Genomic DNA, 17,949 nt, shown 5'->3' with positions numbered 1-17,949 from the left:
AGGAATGGCTTGGCTGTGTGTTGCCACAAGGATGTGCTGAGCATGTTTACTTGGAAACAATGATTCTGTGGAATGAGATATTGTGCTGTTGGGTTTTGCGTAGAGTTAGCAAAGAATAAGTTATACTTATTTCAGACGAAAGATAGTGGTCTTTTAATTATGGTTACCTAATAAAAAATAAACATTTTATAGATTGGACTAACACATTATTTCGCTGGACGAAACATTAACCCCAAAATATTTGCTAAACTTTTTGGTGCAAAGTAAACTAAATTTTCTTCAGTGTGTGATGTTAAAACTGTCAACATTGAACCATTGAAAAAAAACGTGAGCAATAAAACTATAGAACGTGATTACATTCAGCTTGGAATAAATATTTCAAAGGAAGTATAAATAAGCAAGTCAACAAAAGCAGTTCCGAAACAAAAACTTTACCAGAAATGCAACCTCTTCAACTGTTTCTAGTTTTTATGACCTCATCGTTGTTAGGTTCAACGTGGGCTGCCTCTGGAAGAACTCGGCGAGGGTTGAGGGAACTGTTCAACGTAACTTCGGACAACAATTTGGCCCAACTGATGGACATCGTGATTGGACTGGTTAAGAATGAGGACGCCAGGATTCACTGCAAAGAAACGATTGTACCTGAGAAGGAGGTTACCATTTTGTGCGGTCACAAGTGAGTATTTGTTTTGGGGTTCAGTGAGTTTCAAGTTGTTCAAATTTTATTATTTTCAGAGACTCTCGAAATTTTCAAGAAATTGTCCTGGACGATCCCGATCTCCAGGGGAAGATTAATTTGACGAAGCCCATATTTTTCGTAATTCACGGCTGGACGGATAACGGAACCAAGCTTAGGGAGCAGGGAATCGCAGATAATGTGGTTCAGTTCATGGATCAGAACGCATGTGTCGTTAGCTGGGCTCGTTTGGCGGATTATGAGTACACAGTTTCGGCCATCAAGCATGTGCCGATTGTGGCGGAATATCTGACAAAATTTGTTCGCTTTATTAATCGCAACGGGATTCCTCTGTCCAGCTTCACCCTGGCAGGTCACAGTTTGGGAGCTCACATCAGTGGTCAGGTTGGACGCAGCCTCAACGGGCTGCTGGGAGCAATCTACGGGATGGATCCTGCCCAGGCCCTCTTCACGGCACCGTTCGATCGAGGTTTTCCCCTTCGGCTAGACAGAAGTGATGCCAAATATGTCCAAATGGTCATCACCTCCCGGGGTCAGGCTGGAGTCTTGAACGGTGATGGGCACGAGAACTTCTACCCAAACGGTGGCACTCTACCGCAGCCAAACTGCTTGGCGCCATTGAGCAGTGATGCCGAATTTGCCGATCAGCTGCTGTGCACTCGACTTTGCTGTTCCGAAATTCGATCGATCCTAAAATTGTGTTTTTGGCGCGCCAGTGCAGTGATTGGATGATGTATCTGGCCAAGAAGTGTGACATGAACAAATCAAACAAAATGGGGCCGTACAGTAGCCGGATTGGAGGGGACTTTTATCTGCGAACGTCGGCTGTGGCACCCTTCAATGTCTGAGAAGAAGCAGTTTATATTGAGCTGAACATTAAACAATGATTCAACAACATATTTGAGTTATTTTTAAAACAAGAAAAAGAAAAAAAAACGTTAATCTAGAATCAAAGAAAATTTTAAATAAATTATAATAATTGTCTGATACAGAAAATGCTACTTTCTACAATTGACTTTCGTTGGATTAAGAATACTTGCGGAGGCAAAGTGGCACTCCAAATCAAGATAATTTTATGATAAATTTACTTATTTGAACTAAGTAGTACTTATATAACTAAAGTTAAATTTGTAGGGTTAAAACCCTCACTATTTTTGCATAAGTTATACTTTTTGGTCCGATTATGGCAGATTTTGAACCAAAACCATCAGAAATAAAAGCTATCCAAAGTGTTTGATTATTTTTTGCAGCATGAGCATGAGCATGAGCATGAGCATGGTTGACTGCCAATGAGCTGCTACTCCGTTATTGACGGATCAGCTGAAGTTACACAATGAACCAACAGATGAGTAGTGGGAGCTAATCATCCTCACTGTATAACCCCTGAAGATCTCTGCTTTGAGTCAATACCGGCGCCCCCCAAGGAGATGCAGTTCAACAAAGGTAGGAATGTTAGTCCGATAGTTGAAGTTGCAGACTCATCAGACACAGAGTTTGTCGCTCTATACCTATTGACACCGCATGAGACCGTTGAATCCACAGCATCTCCTTCAAGCATCACGGGAAGTGGGGGAATTGTGTTAGTAGGGGAAGGAAAGGAAAGGTCAGGATTCATCTTGGTAGATGATATGACCAGAAAGTGAAACAATCGTTGCCTTCCGAGCTACGACGCTATGAGAAGGTCTTATCAATCGCGTATTTTTTACTTCTTACCGCCGGCGTGCCATCCGAGCAACGATGCTTTGGGAAGGACTTTCAAAACGAAATGAATTTTGAATTAACGTATTATTCCGTGATGTACAATTTTTATGTTTAACTTCTTACCGCCGGCGTGCCATCCGAGCAACGATGCTATGGGATGGGCTTTCAAAACGAAATGAAAATATAATATATAATTCAACGATGCGAATCTCTATTTCAATTCTTTTCCGATCTACTTCTCGCGGGTTCGCGCGCGTCGATTCACTCTCCGATCGATTCAACGAACACCACACGACTGATGGCCCAACATCTCTGGGCAAACCGCGACCCCTTTTTCAATGATTTCGAGAACTTTCTACCACTTTCCCGCGGATTCGCGCGCGTCGATTCACTCTCCGATCGATTCAACGAACACCACACGACTGATGGCCCAACTTCTCTGGGCACACTGCAACCCATTTTTCAATGATTTCGAGAACTTTCTACCACTTTCCCGCGGATTCGCGCGCGTCGATTCACTCTCCGATCGATTCAACGAACACCACACGACTCTCCAAAGTGTTTGATTATTTTTTTTATACAAAAATGTATGGAAATTTTAGTGCGCACCTTTGCCTCGCATTTTTTTTTTTGTTTGATAATTTGGTCAGGAAAACACTATTTTTCATTTTTTCATTTTCTGATATATTTTAAGGGACATAAAATGCCAACTTTTCCTAAATTTCCAGACAGGGCAAAATATCTTCGACCGAGTTTTGAAATTTTGAATCAATACTGATTTTTTTCAAAAAAAAAAAAAAAAAAACGGAATACTGGACGCAAAAATGTTGAACTTCATTTTTCGATGTAAAATTGAAAATTTTCAATCAAAAAGTACTTTTGTGCAATTTTGATAAAGTGCACCGTTTTCAAGGTAACTTTTTTGAAAACAGTCGCAAGTGACCATGTTTGCCTACTTTTGAAATAAAATATGTCTGAAAAGCTGAGAAAATTCTTTATATTTTGCTTTTAGAACTTGATTGATACGACCCTTAGTTGCTGAGATATTGCCATGCAAAGGTTTTAAAACGGGAAAATTTATGTTTTCTAAGTCTCATCCAAACAATCCACCATTTTCTAATGTGGATATCTCAGCAACTAATTTATAGATTTTCAATGTTGAAATATGAAACATTCGTGAAATTTTCCGATCTTTTCGAAAACAATATTTTCAAAAAATTTAAATCATGACTAACAATTTCAGATGGGCGTAATATAGAATGTATTTTTTTCAGTGTATCATCAAGAAATTCATTGTATCAATCGTGTAGATAAAAATAATCTTGGATGTACGTCACTTGATGAAGGTTAAATCTATTTATAAAACAATTTAACAACACATAAAATTGTTTCCACCGATAACATTTATACAACAAGAATTTTTCATGAAAAATACGGAAACTAAATTTTCAGATCTTTTGGTCTGAGATTTCTAAACAAATTACAAAATTTTGTTTATCAACGAAAGCTAAGACACATTTTACTTGGCAACATTGTCATCATTGTCAAACATTATACGGGGCAACCGCCGAAGTTCTGAGATAAAAATCCCCTCCAATGCGATCACTGTACGGACCAAGCCTGTTTGTTTTTCTAGACTCACACTTTTTACTCACGTAATTTATCCAATCGCTGCACTGACGCGCTTTGAAAACTATATTGGGATTGATTGAATTTTTGAACAATTCCGTTGCGTGCAAATGGCTACAGAGCAGCTGGATGGAAAATTCTGCGTCACTGTTGATCGGAATGACGCAATTCAGCTGCGGAGAAAATCCTCCATTTGGGTAGAAATTCTCGTGGCCATCCCCCTTGAAGACTCCTCCCAACCCTCGGGACGTGAGGATCATCTGCACATATTTGGCATCTGTTTTGTCCAGCCGAATTGCCAGCCCACGATCGATCGGTGCGGTGAAGAGCGCTCGTGCCGGGTCCAGTCCAAAGATTGTACCCAGTTGTCCCCTGAGTTTATGTCCAACCTGCCCGGCTATTTGGGCTCCCAAGCTATGACCTGCTAGCGTAAATTTGGACAGTGGAATTCCCTCGTCATGAATATATTCGACAAATTTCGTCATGTAATCCGCCACGAGTGGCACGTGTTGAAACGAAGATATGGAGTATCCGAACAAGGCCAAACGGGCCCAATTTACAATGCAAACGTTCTGATCCATAAACTGTATAACATTTTGAGCAGATTCCTGCACCCAGCTCTTAGTTCCGCTGTCCGTCCAACCGTGAAGAATGAAAAAAATCGGCTTGTCCACGTCAATTTTGCTTGCTAATCTGGGATCATTCAAAATCGTGTCTTGGAGCAGTGGAGATCCCCTGGAAGAAAATAGCACTTAGACATCGTCCCAATTTGTGCAAAATTATTTAATTAACTTGTGCCCGCATAAAAACTTGATCTCCTGCTCGGGTACGACCTTCGTCTCGTTACAGTAAATTCTTGTGCCGGTGTTTTCCGCTAATCCATACACGATCTCTATCAGTTGGGCCAAATTGTACTCCGAGGATATGTTGAAAAGGTCCACTAATCCGCGGCGTGTTCTAATGAATGCCGAACTTGATGAAATTGTCAGTACAATTATAAGAAATTGCATTTTTAGGATATTCATTTCACTTGTAGAAATTTCTATGATTGTTCGCCCATAAGACTGGTTAAATTTTGTGTAGCGTTTTAGCTTATATATTCTCCATAAATGGAACAAAACGTGACATGTTCATAAATCCGAATGGTCACGACTGTTAACAAGTAATAAAACCTTATTTTAAGTAGAGGTATACGTTTGGTGAAGATAACGGAACAAACAGTAGAGTTCAGTAAAACAAAAATCATGCAATGTTTGTGTATGAAGTGATTAGGATTCTTTTAAGCCATTAGCTGCCATATTTGAAGTTTTTATTTATTTAATTTTGTTGCATTTAATTCACACATCATAAGGCGAAGCCGCTCCCGTCCGCATATAAAAGTCCCCTCCCGACCGGTCGCTGTAAACTCCCAGCCGATTGCTCTTGTTGAGGCTGCAAAGTCCCAGCCGGTACGATCCGTAGTTGAGGCACCGCCGAGCATTGTACACCAGGGCCGGATTTAGTGAAAACCGATACAAGCTAGTCGCATGAAGATGACTGCACATGATCTGATCGAAGAACTCTGCGTCGTTGGTCAACGGAAGAACACAGTTTGGCATCGGAGCGTCTCCTCCGTTGGGGTAGAAGTTTTCGTGACCATCACCTACCCGCACCCCGATTGTTCCACGTGAGGTAATGATCATCTGCACGTACTTGGCATCACTTTTATCCAATCGATACCGGAGGCCACGATCTACTGGAGCGGTGAACATGGGACCTGCCGGATCGAGACCAAAAATTTGAGGAATCTTCCCGTTGAAATTCAGCCCCACCTGACCACTGATTTGGGCACCCATGCTGTGGCCTACCAGCGTTACATTGTCCAGGGACATTCCCGAGTTCAACAGGAACGTGATGAACTTGGTCAGGTACCCGGACACAATCGGAACATGCTTCACCGCAGCGATTCTATAGTCGTACTGTGCCAACCGGGCCCAGTTTACTCCGCAGACGTTGCTATCACCAAACTTGATCATGTCCTGAACGGTCTTCTGGAACCAAACGCGCGTTGTGTTGTCCAACCATCCGTGCGTCAAAAACGCTATCGGTTTCGCCAAGTTCAGCTTACTCCCAAGGTCCGGATCGTCCAGCAGGGTTTGCTTCAGCGTAGTAGAATTGCTATGACCACACCAGAACGTAACGGCCCGCTCAATTGGAGTTTTGTCCTCACCGGTTAACAAGAAGGAAATATCGTTCTTCGTCTGGCCAAACACGATGTTCAGCGACTGCACCAGGTTGTAATCGGAGGTTGTGTTGAAGATGTCCAAAATTCCAGCGCAGGTCACGTCCAGCGCTATCGACGCAACTAGCAGACTCAACACAAGTCGGAACGATGCCATTACTTCTCCTTGCCAGCGTACCTCCAAAACTGATAGTGCTTAGAATGATGGATCGGTCTTTTATACGGTGAAGCAGAAGAGAGTGCATAGACCTGCGGCATTCTTCTAGTTGACATATTTTTTTTGTCTTTCGATAGAAATTGGAGAATGAAAGAACGCCGGTGAAATTGCTGATAGAGCTTCTGGTGACAGGGAGTGGTGATAATTGATGATTCCTGGACGACAAAACTCAAACTGGATAGTTAAGATATTTGCCAATTTTTTTTTTTGATTTTGCTCTCCTTTGTAACACTAAAAACCAGAACCAGCAAAGAGACGTTTCCTGCCTAAATGACGTCACTGACCTAGTTTCCCCGCAAACATATGGTTCAACGCGTAATGCACCGCAAGTATTAGGCAATGCAAGGTTGGTTCAGATGGAAGGAAACATGAATGGATCTTTGTATTATGGTACGCAACAGTTTTAAGGTTCATATTTTGATGTGGCTTACGTAAACGTAAGTAAGTAGTTTCATAAGTATCACGAAGACTTTTTGTTGTCAATAAATCATTGCTTAAAGCAATATAGATTAGGTTTCCATGTAAAATCAGTATAAAGTGAAGTTATCAAAATTAATATGAAATAGTTTGTTTGTGAACAATGAGGAACAAATGCAATACCGTGTACATAAGTTTGTTAACATTATAGAACTCATATAATATTATTTAAATCAAAATGAATTGAATACATTAAAAAGTGAGCCTTTACAGTCTGAATTAATATAATTATTTTTTGGCAAATTAGAAAATTCATCATTAAAAATCATAGGTACTGTTGAAAGATATTTTTTTTCTTTTTCAAACAAAGATTTTATGAATTTCTATCTGATACTTTTCAACTGATATTAAATTTCATGTAACAATATATTTCCGTCTTTACTTTATTTTTTTCCATTGACAAAATGCAACGCTGCTAAATATTGTTACACCCAAAATTCAGAATCGAGATAATCGTTCTCTCAAAATTTATTGAGGGCTCAGTGCCAAAATCGATAGAATAATGGTACCAACTCACACCATCATAACAAATGAGTTCATTCGTTAGTTGAATCAATAAATCTCCAACAAGTGTCATACATCGACTTCTGACTTCTCCATGGTCATCAAGCTGTGGTGGCCGAGGCAGCTAAGTCTTTGGATTGGTTTGTCAAAGGTCTCTGGTTCGATTCCCGTTGTCGACACTTTTGGTTTTTTGTTTGACGGATGAACTTTTTTTGCAAATGAACCTCGAGAGAATAGTTCTATCGCCCATCTCGAGCTGTGTTCTCTGCGTCCGTGAATGGTACCACTATTCTCTCGACTCGAGACCATCATTCTCTCGGACTAGCGCTGCCAGTTTTGGGTGTACCTTTACTGCAACGTAGCTTAAAAGCATTCTTTTATTGTTCTATGTACCATCGAATTCATTGCTTAAAAAACAGTGCTTTTAAACAAATCAAGTGTTTGCAAATAAAATTAAACATTAAAATGAGATAATAACATAACTAATTTTTTTCTTGTTGGCCTTCGTTATCAGAATTGGAGGATATAATTTATTTATTTTATTTTCATAATTGTTAAGGAAAAAAGTCCAATCTTCTGAAAACAATAAGCATGGGCTAATTTGATGCTTTAAAAACGTTGTTGAACTCCGTTGCACAGTACTGCAAAATTTTTTTTCTTACGAGATACAGTTTAAAAAAAGTTATTATGAAAGCGTATGATTGTAAAACAGCTGTTTTACTCTATAACACATTTTATGCAATTCCATTTTGAAAAAAAAATCCTGTCATTCCACCTATTATGTGAAAAGTCTGCTTATCATTAACAACAATAACAGTGCTGAAATAGAAGTCTTTGCAAAATGTTATTTACAGTGACGAGTCAAAAATTAAAGTTATCGTGAAAAGTGAAACTTTATACTTTTTAGCACTTGTATTGAAAAGTTATACTTTTCGATTCTGTTATGTATGGTGAAGAAAAGTAGACCATTTGGTCATTCTAAAATGACAGGAAAACTGATTTGTTTCACAACCGCATAAAAGTTATAATAAAAAGCAAATAAAAAGTTGTTTGTATCACTCGAATCATACAAATCCAGGAATGTATTGTGCGGTCCAAAAACCATTTTTTTTATTGTTTGACCCTTGTTTTAGCAGTAACGTCATCAAAAATTCAGAAATTTCTAGACTCAATCTCATTCCCCAGACCACTCCAGATGATGATTTAGAAATACATCCGAGAAGCAAAACAAGAATTCTGTTTATTGGACCTATAAAAACTGCAATAAAAATTATGTTTGCAATTTGTTGCAAATCTCGTTTTTTTTTACCTGAATTTTCTAAAAAAAAAATATTTTTTTTAGGTAATGATGGGAAAATGATCCTGAGGACCATACGTAAATCAGAGGCTACTTTGGTAAATCGTCAGTTGTGTGCTATCTTGTGATAACGACCATTTAGTACTTTTCGAGAAAATCGATTTTTAAAGTTTGTTGGTAAATAATTTCAAAACTATGAATGATAGAACGAAACTTTTCGAAGCAATCGGTTCGTATACTATCGCTTAACAAACGCTCCAAGTTTCAACTAATTTGGTTACACCAGTTAAAAGATACAGTAAATAATGTTAACAAAAATCTGAAAAGCACGTGTCACAAGTGTGTTTCGAAAGTAAAATTGTACTACGTGTCACAAGTGTGCACAGAATTCCCATACAAACTAAAATAAGCTCAAATCAATGGTTTAATTGACTTTATCAGTATATTTTTATAAACAAAAGGTTGCATTGCCTTTAGGAAGTATGAGTGTACATAAATTTGTGAAAAACAAGACAAATTTTCCACATTTTCCAACAACATGGTACAAGTGTGCACAATCATTTTGATGATTAATTGGTCTATGTCACAAGTGTGTGTCGCGAAATCCGGGAAACAGAAGCGAGTTTCCAAAATCGGATTAAAGAATCTTGTAGTGTTTGTTAAGTATAGCAAAACGTCATCATTAACTCATTTTCGACCAAAATGGTCTATGTCACAAGATAGCACACAGCTGACGAAATTTCGATTTTTGGGCCCATCAGGCTTGAAAGAGTTGCAAAATCATCAAAATAAAACTAGGCAAAGTTAATATTTTTGAAAATACTTAGATTTAAAATAGAAACCATAAAGCTGAATGACGAAAATATTCAAAGAACAAAATTGATTCAAATTACCTGCTTTTCAAATGATTTTTTTTTTGTGGATAGGGAAGGAAACAAGGTTCAATCTACGAACAATGCAAATTTTATAGTGAAAAGTGCTTAAATGTACATAGTCTTCACACAAAACACACTTAATATTATTAATAATAACCTCGATGTATTAACATTTTTATCATTCAATAGCTTAGAAACAAAATTTTTTTCAAGTTATACGATTTATATCTTAACGCACTTAAAAGTAAAGGAAACCCACGCATTTTCCTCGTGCTTCTGATATTAATTAATCAGCTTTTAAAGTTCTTTTAAAACTTTTAAAAGACATTTTAAGTTCTTCATCTTCTTATAATTACCGATGTTTTTTATTTTCTTCTTACGTACATGCATGTATCGGATACAAATAAAACCATTTAATTTAACTGAATTATGATTTATATTCAGAGGGTTTAACTCGAAACGAAGGTTCAAAACATTCAAACAAACATGTTAGGTCGTGCACTTTTATTTATTTGATTCTGTCGGTAGAAAGGACAAAATCATTTCTACCTGACACTCAGAAACCGTGTTCGCAGGAGACACCCCTCCTTAACCATAATCAGATTTTGAGGGATTATGTATCCGATTTTCTTTTGCCTAAACCAACCGATCCTGCCTGCAGGGCAATTAGACAAATACAATCACACAAGAGGATTCCCACGATGATCTGCTATAAAAGGGATCTCTTTGTTATGAAGCAAGTTCAGTCCAGTGCAAAATGTTTCCCGGGAAAGCCACGCTTTTACTGCTGTTTGTAGCAGCTTCGACAGTCCAGGGCGGGCTGCTGGATCTCTTCAACACCACCTCGGATAACAACCTGGCCCAGGTCATGGACACCATCTTCGAGATGTCACGGAACGAGTTTGGCAGTTTGATCGACGGCAGAAGCAACATTCCGGTGGAGGTTGAGGTTACGTTTTGGTGCGGAAATGGGTGAGTTTGATGTTTTGGCTGACTTTATTGCGGTGTTTGTAACGGATTTTACTTGCAGTGCATCTCCGACTCTGAAGCAAACCTATCTGTACGATCAGGACTTGGCCAGCAAGGTGGACGTTTCCAAGCCGATAGTGATCATCACTCACGGCTGGACGGACAACGTCAACAAGACCTGGGTTCAGGAGACGGCTAAGAACGTGATCAAGTACCAGGGTTCGAACGTGTGCGCGGTGGACTGGAATCACTTGGCCAAGTATCGTTACTACGTCTCGGCGATTGAGAATGTTCCCAAGGTGTCGGGATATGTGACGCTTTTTGTCGCATTCTTGAGAGATTCCGGAATCCCGCTGGACAGGGTCACCCTGGTTGGCCATAGCTTGGGTGCGCAGATCAGTGGCCAGGTAGGGTACAACTATCGTGGACAAATCGGTGCCATCTTCGGGCTGGATCCAGCTGGACCTCTGTTTACCGCCCCAACGGATCGTGGCCTGGCATACCGCCTGGACGCCAGTGATGCCAAATATGTTCAGATGATTCTAACCTCGCGTGGTCAATGCGGAGTCATGACCGGCGATGGCCACGAGAACTTTTACCCGAACGGAGGATTCTCGCCGCAGACAAACTGTATCGTGCCGTTGACCAGTGATGCCGAATTTGCCGATCAATCCGTTTGCAGTCATTTGCATGCCACAGAGTTGTTCAAATTCTCGCTGGTTCCAACAATTGTTTTCAAATCAACCAAGTGCGATGATTTGGTGTCATATTTAGGAAATTTGTGTATTTTAAATCGTACCAACAGACTTGGAGCAGCCAGCGATCGATCTGGAGGAAACTTTTATCTGATAACGTCACCATTTTCTCCGTATAATGTATGAAAATCTTCTGTAAACAAATAAATATTGAAACAAAAATCTCAAATCCTTCAACCAGTAACTTCCTAACTCACCGAAATTATTGAGCTGTCACGTATGCAAATTCAAGAAGTGGGTCCTCTCCGCCACCCAAATCGCTTATTTATTCTCAATTTGAATTTAATATTTTATTTGCTGCGAGTCATCCTCCATGTTACGGTGCGGTGGAGGGTAGTGGGGGCCAAGGACACAAAATATTTGAACAGGTTCAAAGCCTTCCAGGAGGGTGGCGGTGCCAGTACAGATTGCATATAAATCACGGGGTTTGTTTTGTCTTCCCCCTGCCTACAGGGTGTAGGAATAAAAAAAACGCCTATTTACTTTTAGAGCTGATGTGTGGCAAGGGACACCTTTTTTAAATCGAGAGATAAGGAGAAATTCCGTAGGCAATTTTGGAAATTGATTTGCCTTTTTTAACACGTATTTCATTTGAAACGAGTTTAAGGTGAAGCCGTTGATCATTTTTGAAGAAAATTGATCATCACTATAAAATATTCTGTATTAAATTCAATTTAACGAATTTCAGCACCAAAATGAATCAGCATGTGCCGGTTGTTGCCTTCTTGATGCCACTGAAGGAATTTTTGATTTAAATCAATTGTGCTTCAAAATTTATATAATTTTGTGGCACAGTCATTGACGTCCTAGTTGGCAATCATTAATTAATGACGATTTCCATAACTTAACAAGGAATGGGATAATCGTTACCAAAAGGAATCAGCATGTCGTCACCATCGTGCTAACTTGTCGTACGTGCATTTTAGGCCAAATTGAGTTAAGAACGCCATTTTGTGCAGCTCACAATGCTTCATCTTTTGACCTTCACAGATCCTCAAAATTCGATTTCAATCCTGAGATATTCAATGAAAACCAAAAAAGCTTCGAAAATTTTTGTCACTCTACATATAAAATAAGTTTCAATCCTGTCGTGCTATCTTGTCACTCCCTGAAAATTGATGTAAGTGCGACAAAGGGCAAAGGGATTTCAGGTCAGGATGCGTTTGACGCACGTACAAGTTAGACTACCGTAAACATTTTTAATTATAACTCGGGACTCCAGCAACCAACTTCAACCAAACATCGGGACAATGCACAGAATGGTCAGCCAAACAAAACGTGTTTGTTATTGTTTACATTGCGTGCTTTCGTTTTTGTTTATTCAAGGTCAAACATTTAAACGCGTTTTTCTCGGAACGTCAAAATGGCGGGTGCGACATGATAGCACGACGACGTCGATGTGTAGGGCACTATTCTAAACAACTTGTTGAAGGAATTTTGTCAAAATATTGAAAGCGACGCAAAATTTATATCTTTAAAGGAAAAATCATGACAATGATGGAAGTCTTCACGTTAAAATTCTGCAATGTTTATGAAATACATGATCGTCTGTGTGATTGAAATGGCTTGGCCAAATAATTGATTTTCCAGGAAAGACATCAACATCAAACGTTGAACAGTACTTAGCTTACATTTTGTAATAAATTGACATTAAAAAGCCACAATCTAATTTTAAGAACTTTTTTTTCATTTCGTTTTTTATCGCAGAGCAGATTTTTTGAAGTAATAAAGCATCAATTCCAATTGTAGTAGCGCAATCCAACAAAAAACGATTGAGGTTGAGGTGTTTAGTTTTAAATTTTAATTGTTCAACACATAGTCTGCTTTTATTCATTTATGTACAATTTCAATTAGGTTAGTTTGGTCAAAAAAATTTGAACTCCTCAGAACTGAAATGAGTGCCATAATGAATGCTTTCAGCACATTTATTTTTAGACTTTACATTACTATAGAATATAGGCCGGGACCGTGGTGTAGGGGTAAACGTGGTTGCCTCTCACCCAGTCGGCCTGGGTTCGATCCCAGAAGGTCCCGGTAGCAAATATTGAGACGAAATTTGTCTGATCACGCCTTCCGTCGGACTGGAAGTAAATGTTGGCCCCGGACTAACCTAAAAAGGTTAGGTCGTTAGCTCAGTCCAGCTGCAGGAGTCGTCTCCCTGTCACCCGTCCTGGTGGAGTCACTGGTGGGCAGTTGGCTTAATTGTTCCTTTGGAAAATTCATTATAATTGTCCAGTTGAATATGAATAAATAAGGGAGCAAATTAGAATGAATAGTTATCAATAAATTATCAGTCCGGTAGAAAATTTTGCAACAAAATTAACAAAGGATTCAAAAAAATCCGTAATATATTGTAACAAAACTAAAACATAATATTCTTGTTTCTTGCGTGATAGACATAATCTTGATCTCATTCAAAAAGTATAAAACAAACTCTATTGAGGTGCTTTGAACACTTCTCTACCATGGTCAGTTTTTTTTCCATAGCGTATTTAATTTGTACTCTTAATTTTATGGAAAAATCTCAAACTATCAAATCTATCAAAGTCACCCCGATCTACGGTACGTATATCTCAATTGCATCAATATTAGGCTGGGACAATTATACTCGTAAGGGCAAGGTAGATAATAGTAGTTTATGCAACAAGTTGCAAAATGAGGATTTTTTCAGAACGAGTCGTACATTTATCCAACGAGGTTTACCGAGTTGGATAAATACAAAGAGTGCTGAAAAACCAAGTTTTGCAAGGAGCTCCATACAATATTTTTTGCAATTCCAAAAAACACACACTGAGTGAAATTTTATGTCAAATTTTCATGTATTTTGTCAATAAATCGAATCGTTTAACCCTTTCAAGCCTGATGGGTCACATATGACCCAAAAATGAAAATTTCAAAACTAGCCTATAATTTTCGTATGGTCTTAAGAATCATTTTCCCATTATTAGATTAAAAAATATTTTTTTGAAAATTCAGGCTCGAAAGGGTTAAATAAAAAAAATGTGTTACTTATGAAACAAGTGCTGAAAAGTAGAACTTTTCAGCATTTACTTTGAAAAGTGTTGCTATTCGATTCTGTTATTTTTGGTACAGAAAAATAGGCTATTTCGTCATTCAAGAATGACAGGGAAAGTAAGTAGTTTAACGACGGAATTGCAAAAATAAATATATGTTCATTTGTTGTAAATTTATAATAAGATTCAGTTTCATATAACAATTGTTTTTTTCCACAATAACAATCCAAAGCGCTAAAAGGGGCAATGTTTGAGATAATTTATCGAGTTTTGAATAACAATATGTGAAGCAAAATAAAAAAATCTCACATCTTCTTGAACACTCAAAAAAAAAAAAAGCGTTCGTGTAAACGTGAGCAGAGTTCATGCCAACGGGAACCAGGAAGAAAACTGTTCACTTTCATGGTGCAATGTAGGGGAGAGTGGGGAGACTTGATCCCCGGGGACACTTGATCCCAAGCCTGTATCTCGTCAGCATGTGGGTAAAACAATTGGCTTTGTTCTAGAAAGTTGTGCGAAATCAACTAAAACTCATTGTAGAAAACAAAGAAAAAAATTAAAAAATGTTTACATTGAGTTACACACATTTTTCTAAATAGTTCTGCAAAAAACGTCCAAGAGATCTTTTTTCTTTGTTTTGATAATTTTAGAAAACACTCAAAAATAATTCAAAAAAATATTTTTTATGCATGAATTGTTTGATAAACATATCAACTCCAAAATCCTTACGCATTTGACGTTAAATTTATCGTCATACTAATTTTACAATCAATTGTTTAAAATAAGTGCGTTTAGGGAGACTTGATCCCTGCATTTTTACAGTCACTGGATTCAGCCTCAAGATTAAATAATTGTGCTGGGTTTTCGTACATAGTTTCCTTCAGTATAGTTGAACATAACTTATTGCAGTTTGAACCATTTTTCAAAAGTTTTGTAAACAAAAATTACCAGCTTTTGTAAACATGCTCAATTTTGGTCTAAAAAAGAAAATTTTAAGTTTTTAAATATTTTGCATGCTAAACTTGTTATATTTTGAACACAGACGTACAGGTTTAATGTGAAATTGCTGTAACTTATAGAAAATTAAAAGTTTGGATGAATAAGAAACATTTTGCTTAAGATTTCTTCAAAATGTTGAATGGGGGATCAAATTACCCCCAACATTTTGAAAATGGCGGTTTAAAATATTTTTTTAAAACGCTTGGCATGATTCGAAGAGTTTATCTGATGAAAAACCCTTATCAGCCAAACATAGTTGTATGTTTAAGCTTTCAATTCATGCAAAAAGTTCATAGTTTTGTGAGAAATTGACAGAGTTATGTGCGATACAAAAAAAGGGGATCAAGTCTCCCCACTCTCCCCTACTATAAAAGTTGAACAGTTTTCTTCCTGGTTCCTGTTGGCATGAACTCTGTTCACGTTTACGCGAACTCATTTTTTTGAGTGAAATGATCTTGGTAAAACTACACAATTGTGGAAAATTTTCATGATTTTTGATCTGAAAAAAATTAGCCATTTTGAAAACCATTTACAGTTTAGGAAAATTGACCGAAAGTTCTAATTCTGAAAATTGATTAGTTTTATCAATAGATAGAAATTTAATGATTTGAGAGATTTTTACTATGCATAAACGAAGTGTCGAACTTTTTAACTCTTCTCAAATTCTCGTAAAAATCACAAACAATTTCAGAACATGTTTTCTAAATCATGCATAATTTATTTACAATTAATAAATTCACCTAACACACTCGCCGATAAATTGTCCGTTCTAAAGGAGCAAGCAGTTAATGTTTAACTTGTCATAGACCCATTAGCACTTTGAAAGCAAAGTTAGTCCATTCGAACCTTTAACTTTCAATATCCAACGGCCATTCCGAACATGCCGAAAACATGCCCGCAACCCAATTTGCCAAACATTCCCACACAGCTTTTCAGCCCAGCTTTTACAAGATAAAAGTGTGGGACCGTCAATTTTGCTTCATTAAAATTTAATTAAAACTTGATAATTCTCGACGGCGACGGATTGCAAATACTCGCACCTCTCCCCCTCCCCCACACGCACACACCCAAATTGGAAAGCTTTTGAAGCCTTCAGATATGTTTGAGCTGTGGAAAATATTTTCGACAGCTTTTTATTTTTCGTGTTGTAGCACTTCCCTCGAGGGAGTCTGTGCTGTGTGACTTTTGCGTGCAAAAAAGTTGTTGGCTCTTCGCAGGAAAACCCGCCATTTCCTTCCACTCTTGAATTGGAGGAAAATTGCACACGAAAAAAAAACACGCACACACACATCTGTAAACTGAAGTGAGTTGTCGTACCTGTTGGATCTCGGCTTCTTGAAGAAAATTTGATCGTACTTGAGGTGCTGCTTGTAATCAGGCTTATGTTTCCTTAGCTTCGTTTTTGCTCTTTTTTTTTGTCTTCCTCAGGACGCAGGATAATGGTGCTTGACTCCCTGGGGGTCTTTGTCACTGGCTGGCTGGCTGGCAACACTGGAACCGTTTTTTTCCGACTCACACTTTTGAACTCCGGATTGCCTCCGGAGAAATATCCGAGAAATAATTTCTTCTTCTTCGACGGTACTGATGATTCACTTCCGAAGGAAAATTGCTTCCTTTTTCACCTGGGGGAACCCCACGAGGATTCTGCACGCGCAGGAAAATCCTTCTCGACGGAAAAAAAATCGATAATTTATCTCTCTATCACACTGTGGAAGATTCTAGCAGAATTCTAACCTCACTTTTCACAAACTTTTCAAGTTGAAATCACCTGAACCTTCTTCTTCCTCAACCTCAAAGGTCGTCGCGGCGCACACCGACAGCTTCACCAAGCTTTCCAACCTTTTGCCTTGTGCACTTCCTAGCAAAAAAAAAAAGCTCCCAGAACAGCACTAGAACCAAGAGAATACCTGGAACTCTCCACCGCAGAAGGGAGGAGGGGAGTGCGAAGATCACCGTGTTGTTCCAACTTCCAGGGCCAACCGCACTGCTCAACGTCTTAATCCAAACTGAAGTTTTGCAACTCGACGACCAGGCCAGGAAGGGACCCCCGGATCATAGAATCCCCGTGTCGGGTCGTGTCCCCGAGTCCCGAGTTCATCCGCCGTGCAACAGGCCGGCGCCTGTTGCGGGTCACTCATCTGGCTGCCATCTGTTGAACCTCGTGGATGAGAGTTCGTGCCGAGGGGAAGTGGCCACCCGGGGCGCAGGCGCCATGGCCGAACCCGAACTCCGCTGCTACCTGTTTATCAAAACAAATGCCGAAGGGAACGGCAGGGGGATGGGAGGTGAAAGCTTTCCACCTGTGGCGTGCTAGTTAGAACTTGCGGCTGGAAGCAACAGGCAAAAGATTGCGCTGAAAATGGTGGGGAGTGGGGGGGTGATTTGGGTGGCTGGCACAAGGAATTGGATCCCCTGGCGGTGGACTAGGGCAATGAGTATTAGAACGACGAAGACGAGTTGGGAGGAAATGTTTTGGAAAACATCCAGCCAGATTTTTAAAGGGAAGTTTGTACAGGTTCATTTCTATAGCTTTAAGGGAATGTAAGGGAATGTATCAGTTTCTTTACTGATTTTTGTTTGGTTTAGTGTTGTTT

The 17,949-nt window shown here is 38.9% G+C and overlaps 4 protein-coding genes and 1 pseudogene across 13 annotated transcripts in view; 2 read left to right on the top strand and 3 right to left on the bottom strand.

The window, feature by feature from the left end:
- LOC120414454 (SCY1-like protein 2) overlaps positions 1-17,363 on the bottom strand; it is a 233,476-nt gene extending 216,113 nt beyond the window's left edge. For 6 of the 10 annotated variants that reach the window (XR_008212377.1, XR_008212374.1, XR_008212375.1 and 3 more), the window contains exon 1: positions 16,673-17,362. The gene's annotated coding sequence lies outside the window, so the exon portion shown is untranslated. Of the gene's footprint in view, positions 1-16,672 lie in introns of all 10 variants that reach the window. The other 4 variants (XR_008212373.1, XR_008212371.1, XM_052709441.1 and 1 more) reach the window with 2 other exon arrangements.
- Positions 419-1,592, top strand: LOC120414450 (pancreatic triacylglycerol lipase-like; annotated as a pseudogene).
- LOC120414449 (lipase member H-like) lies at positions 3,729-5,075 on the bottom strand. Its single transcript, XM_039575638.2, has 2 exons — positions 4,820-5,075; positions 3,729-4,762 (listed from the first exon to the last, which is right to left on the bottom strand). The coding sequence occupies exons 1-2, from the start codon at positions 5,050-5,052 to the stop codon at positions 3,943-3,945; spliced, it is 1,053 nt and encodes a 350-aa protein (XP_039431572.1). The 5' UTR covers positions 5,053-5,075; the 3' UTR covers positions 3,729-3,942.
- On the bottom strand, positions 5,359-6,497 carry LOC120414451 (lipase member H-like). Its single transcript, XM_039575639.2, has one exon. The coding sequence runs from the start codon at positions 6,403-6,405 to the stop codon at positions 5,365-5,367; it is 1,041 nt and encodes a 346-aa protein (XP_039431573.1). The 5' UTR covers positions 6,406-6,497; the 3' UTR covers positions 5,359-5,364.
- LOC120414452 (phospholipase A1 member A-like) lies at positions 10,342-11,504 on the top strand. Its single transcript, XM_039575640.2, has 2 exons — positions 10,342-10,590; positions 10,649-11,504. Exons 1-2 carry the CDS (start codon positions 10,376-10,378, stop codon positions 11,466-11,468), a joined length of 1,035 nt encoding a protein of 344 aa, XP_039431574.1. The 5' UTR covers positions 10,342-10,375; the 3' UTR covers positions 11,469-11,504.
- Positions 17,364-17,949: the final 586 nt, after the last annotated feature.

This window comes from Culex pipiens, chromosome 3 (assembly GCF_016801865.2).
Source record: "Culex pipiens pallens isolate TS chromosome 3, TS_CPP_V2, whole genome shotgun sequence".
In the NCBI taxonomy this organism is placed as follows: Eukaryota; Metazoa; Arthropoda; class Insecta; order Diptera; family Culicidae; genus Culex; species Culex pipiens.
This window is presented reverse-complemented; position numbering and strand designations above follow the sequence as displayed.

Coding starts and splice junctions, on each gene's coding strand:
- LOC120414449 (XM_039575638.2), bottom strand. CDS start 5,052: ATGAATATCCTAAAAATGCAATTTCTTATAATTGTACTGACAATTTCA. Junction 4,763..4,819: donor AAGTTTTTATGCGGGCACAA/GTTAATTAAATA, acceptor ATTTTCTTCCAG/GGGATCTCCACTGCTCCAAG.
- LOC120414451 (XM_039575639.2), bottom strand. CDS start 6,405: ATGGCATCGTTCCGACTTGTGTTGAGTCTGCTAGTTGCGTCGATAGCG.
- LOC120414452 (XM_039575640.2), top strand. CDS start 10,376: ATGTTTCCCGGGAAAGCCACGCTTTTACTGCTGTTTGTAGCAGCTTCG. Junction 10,591..10,648: donor ACGTTTTGGTGCGGAAATGG/GTGAGTTTGATG, acceptor TTTTACTTGCAG/TGCATCTCCGACTCTGAAGC.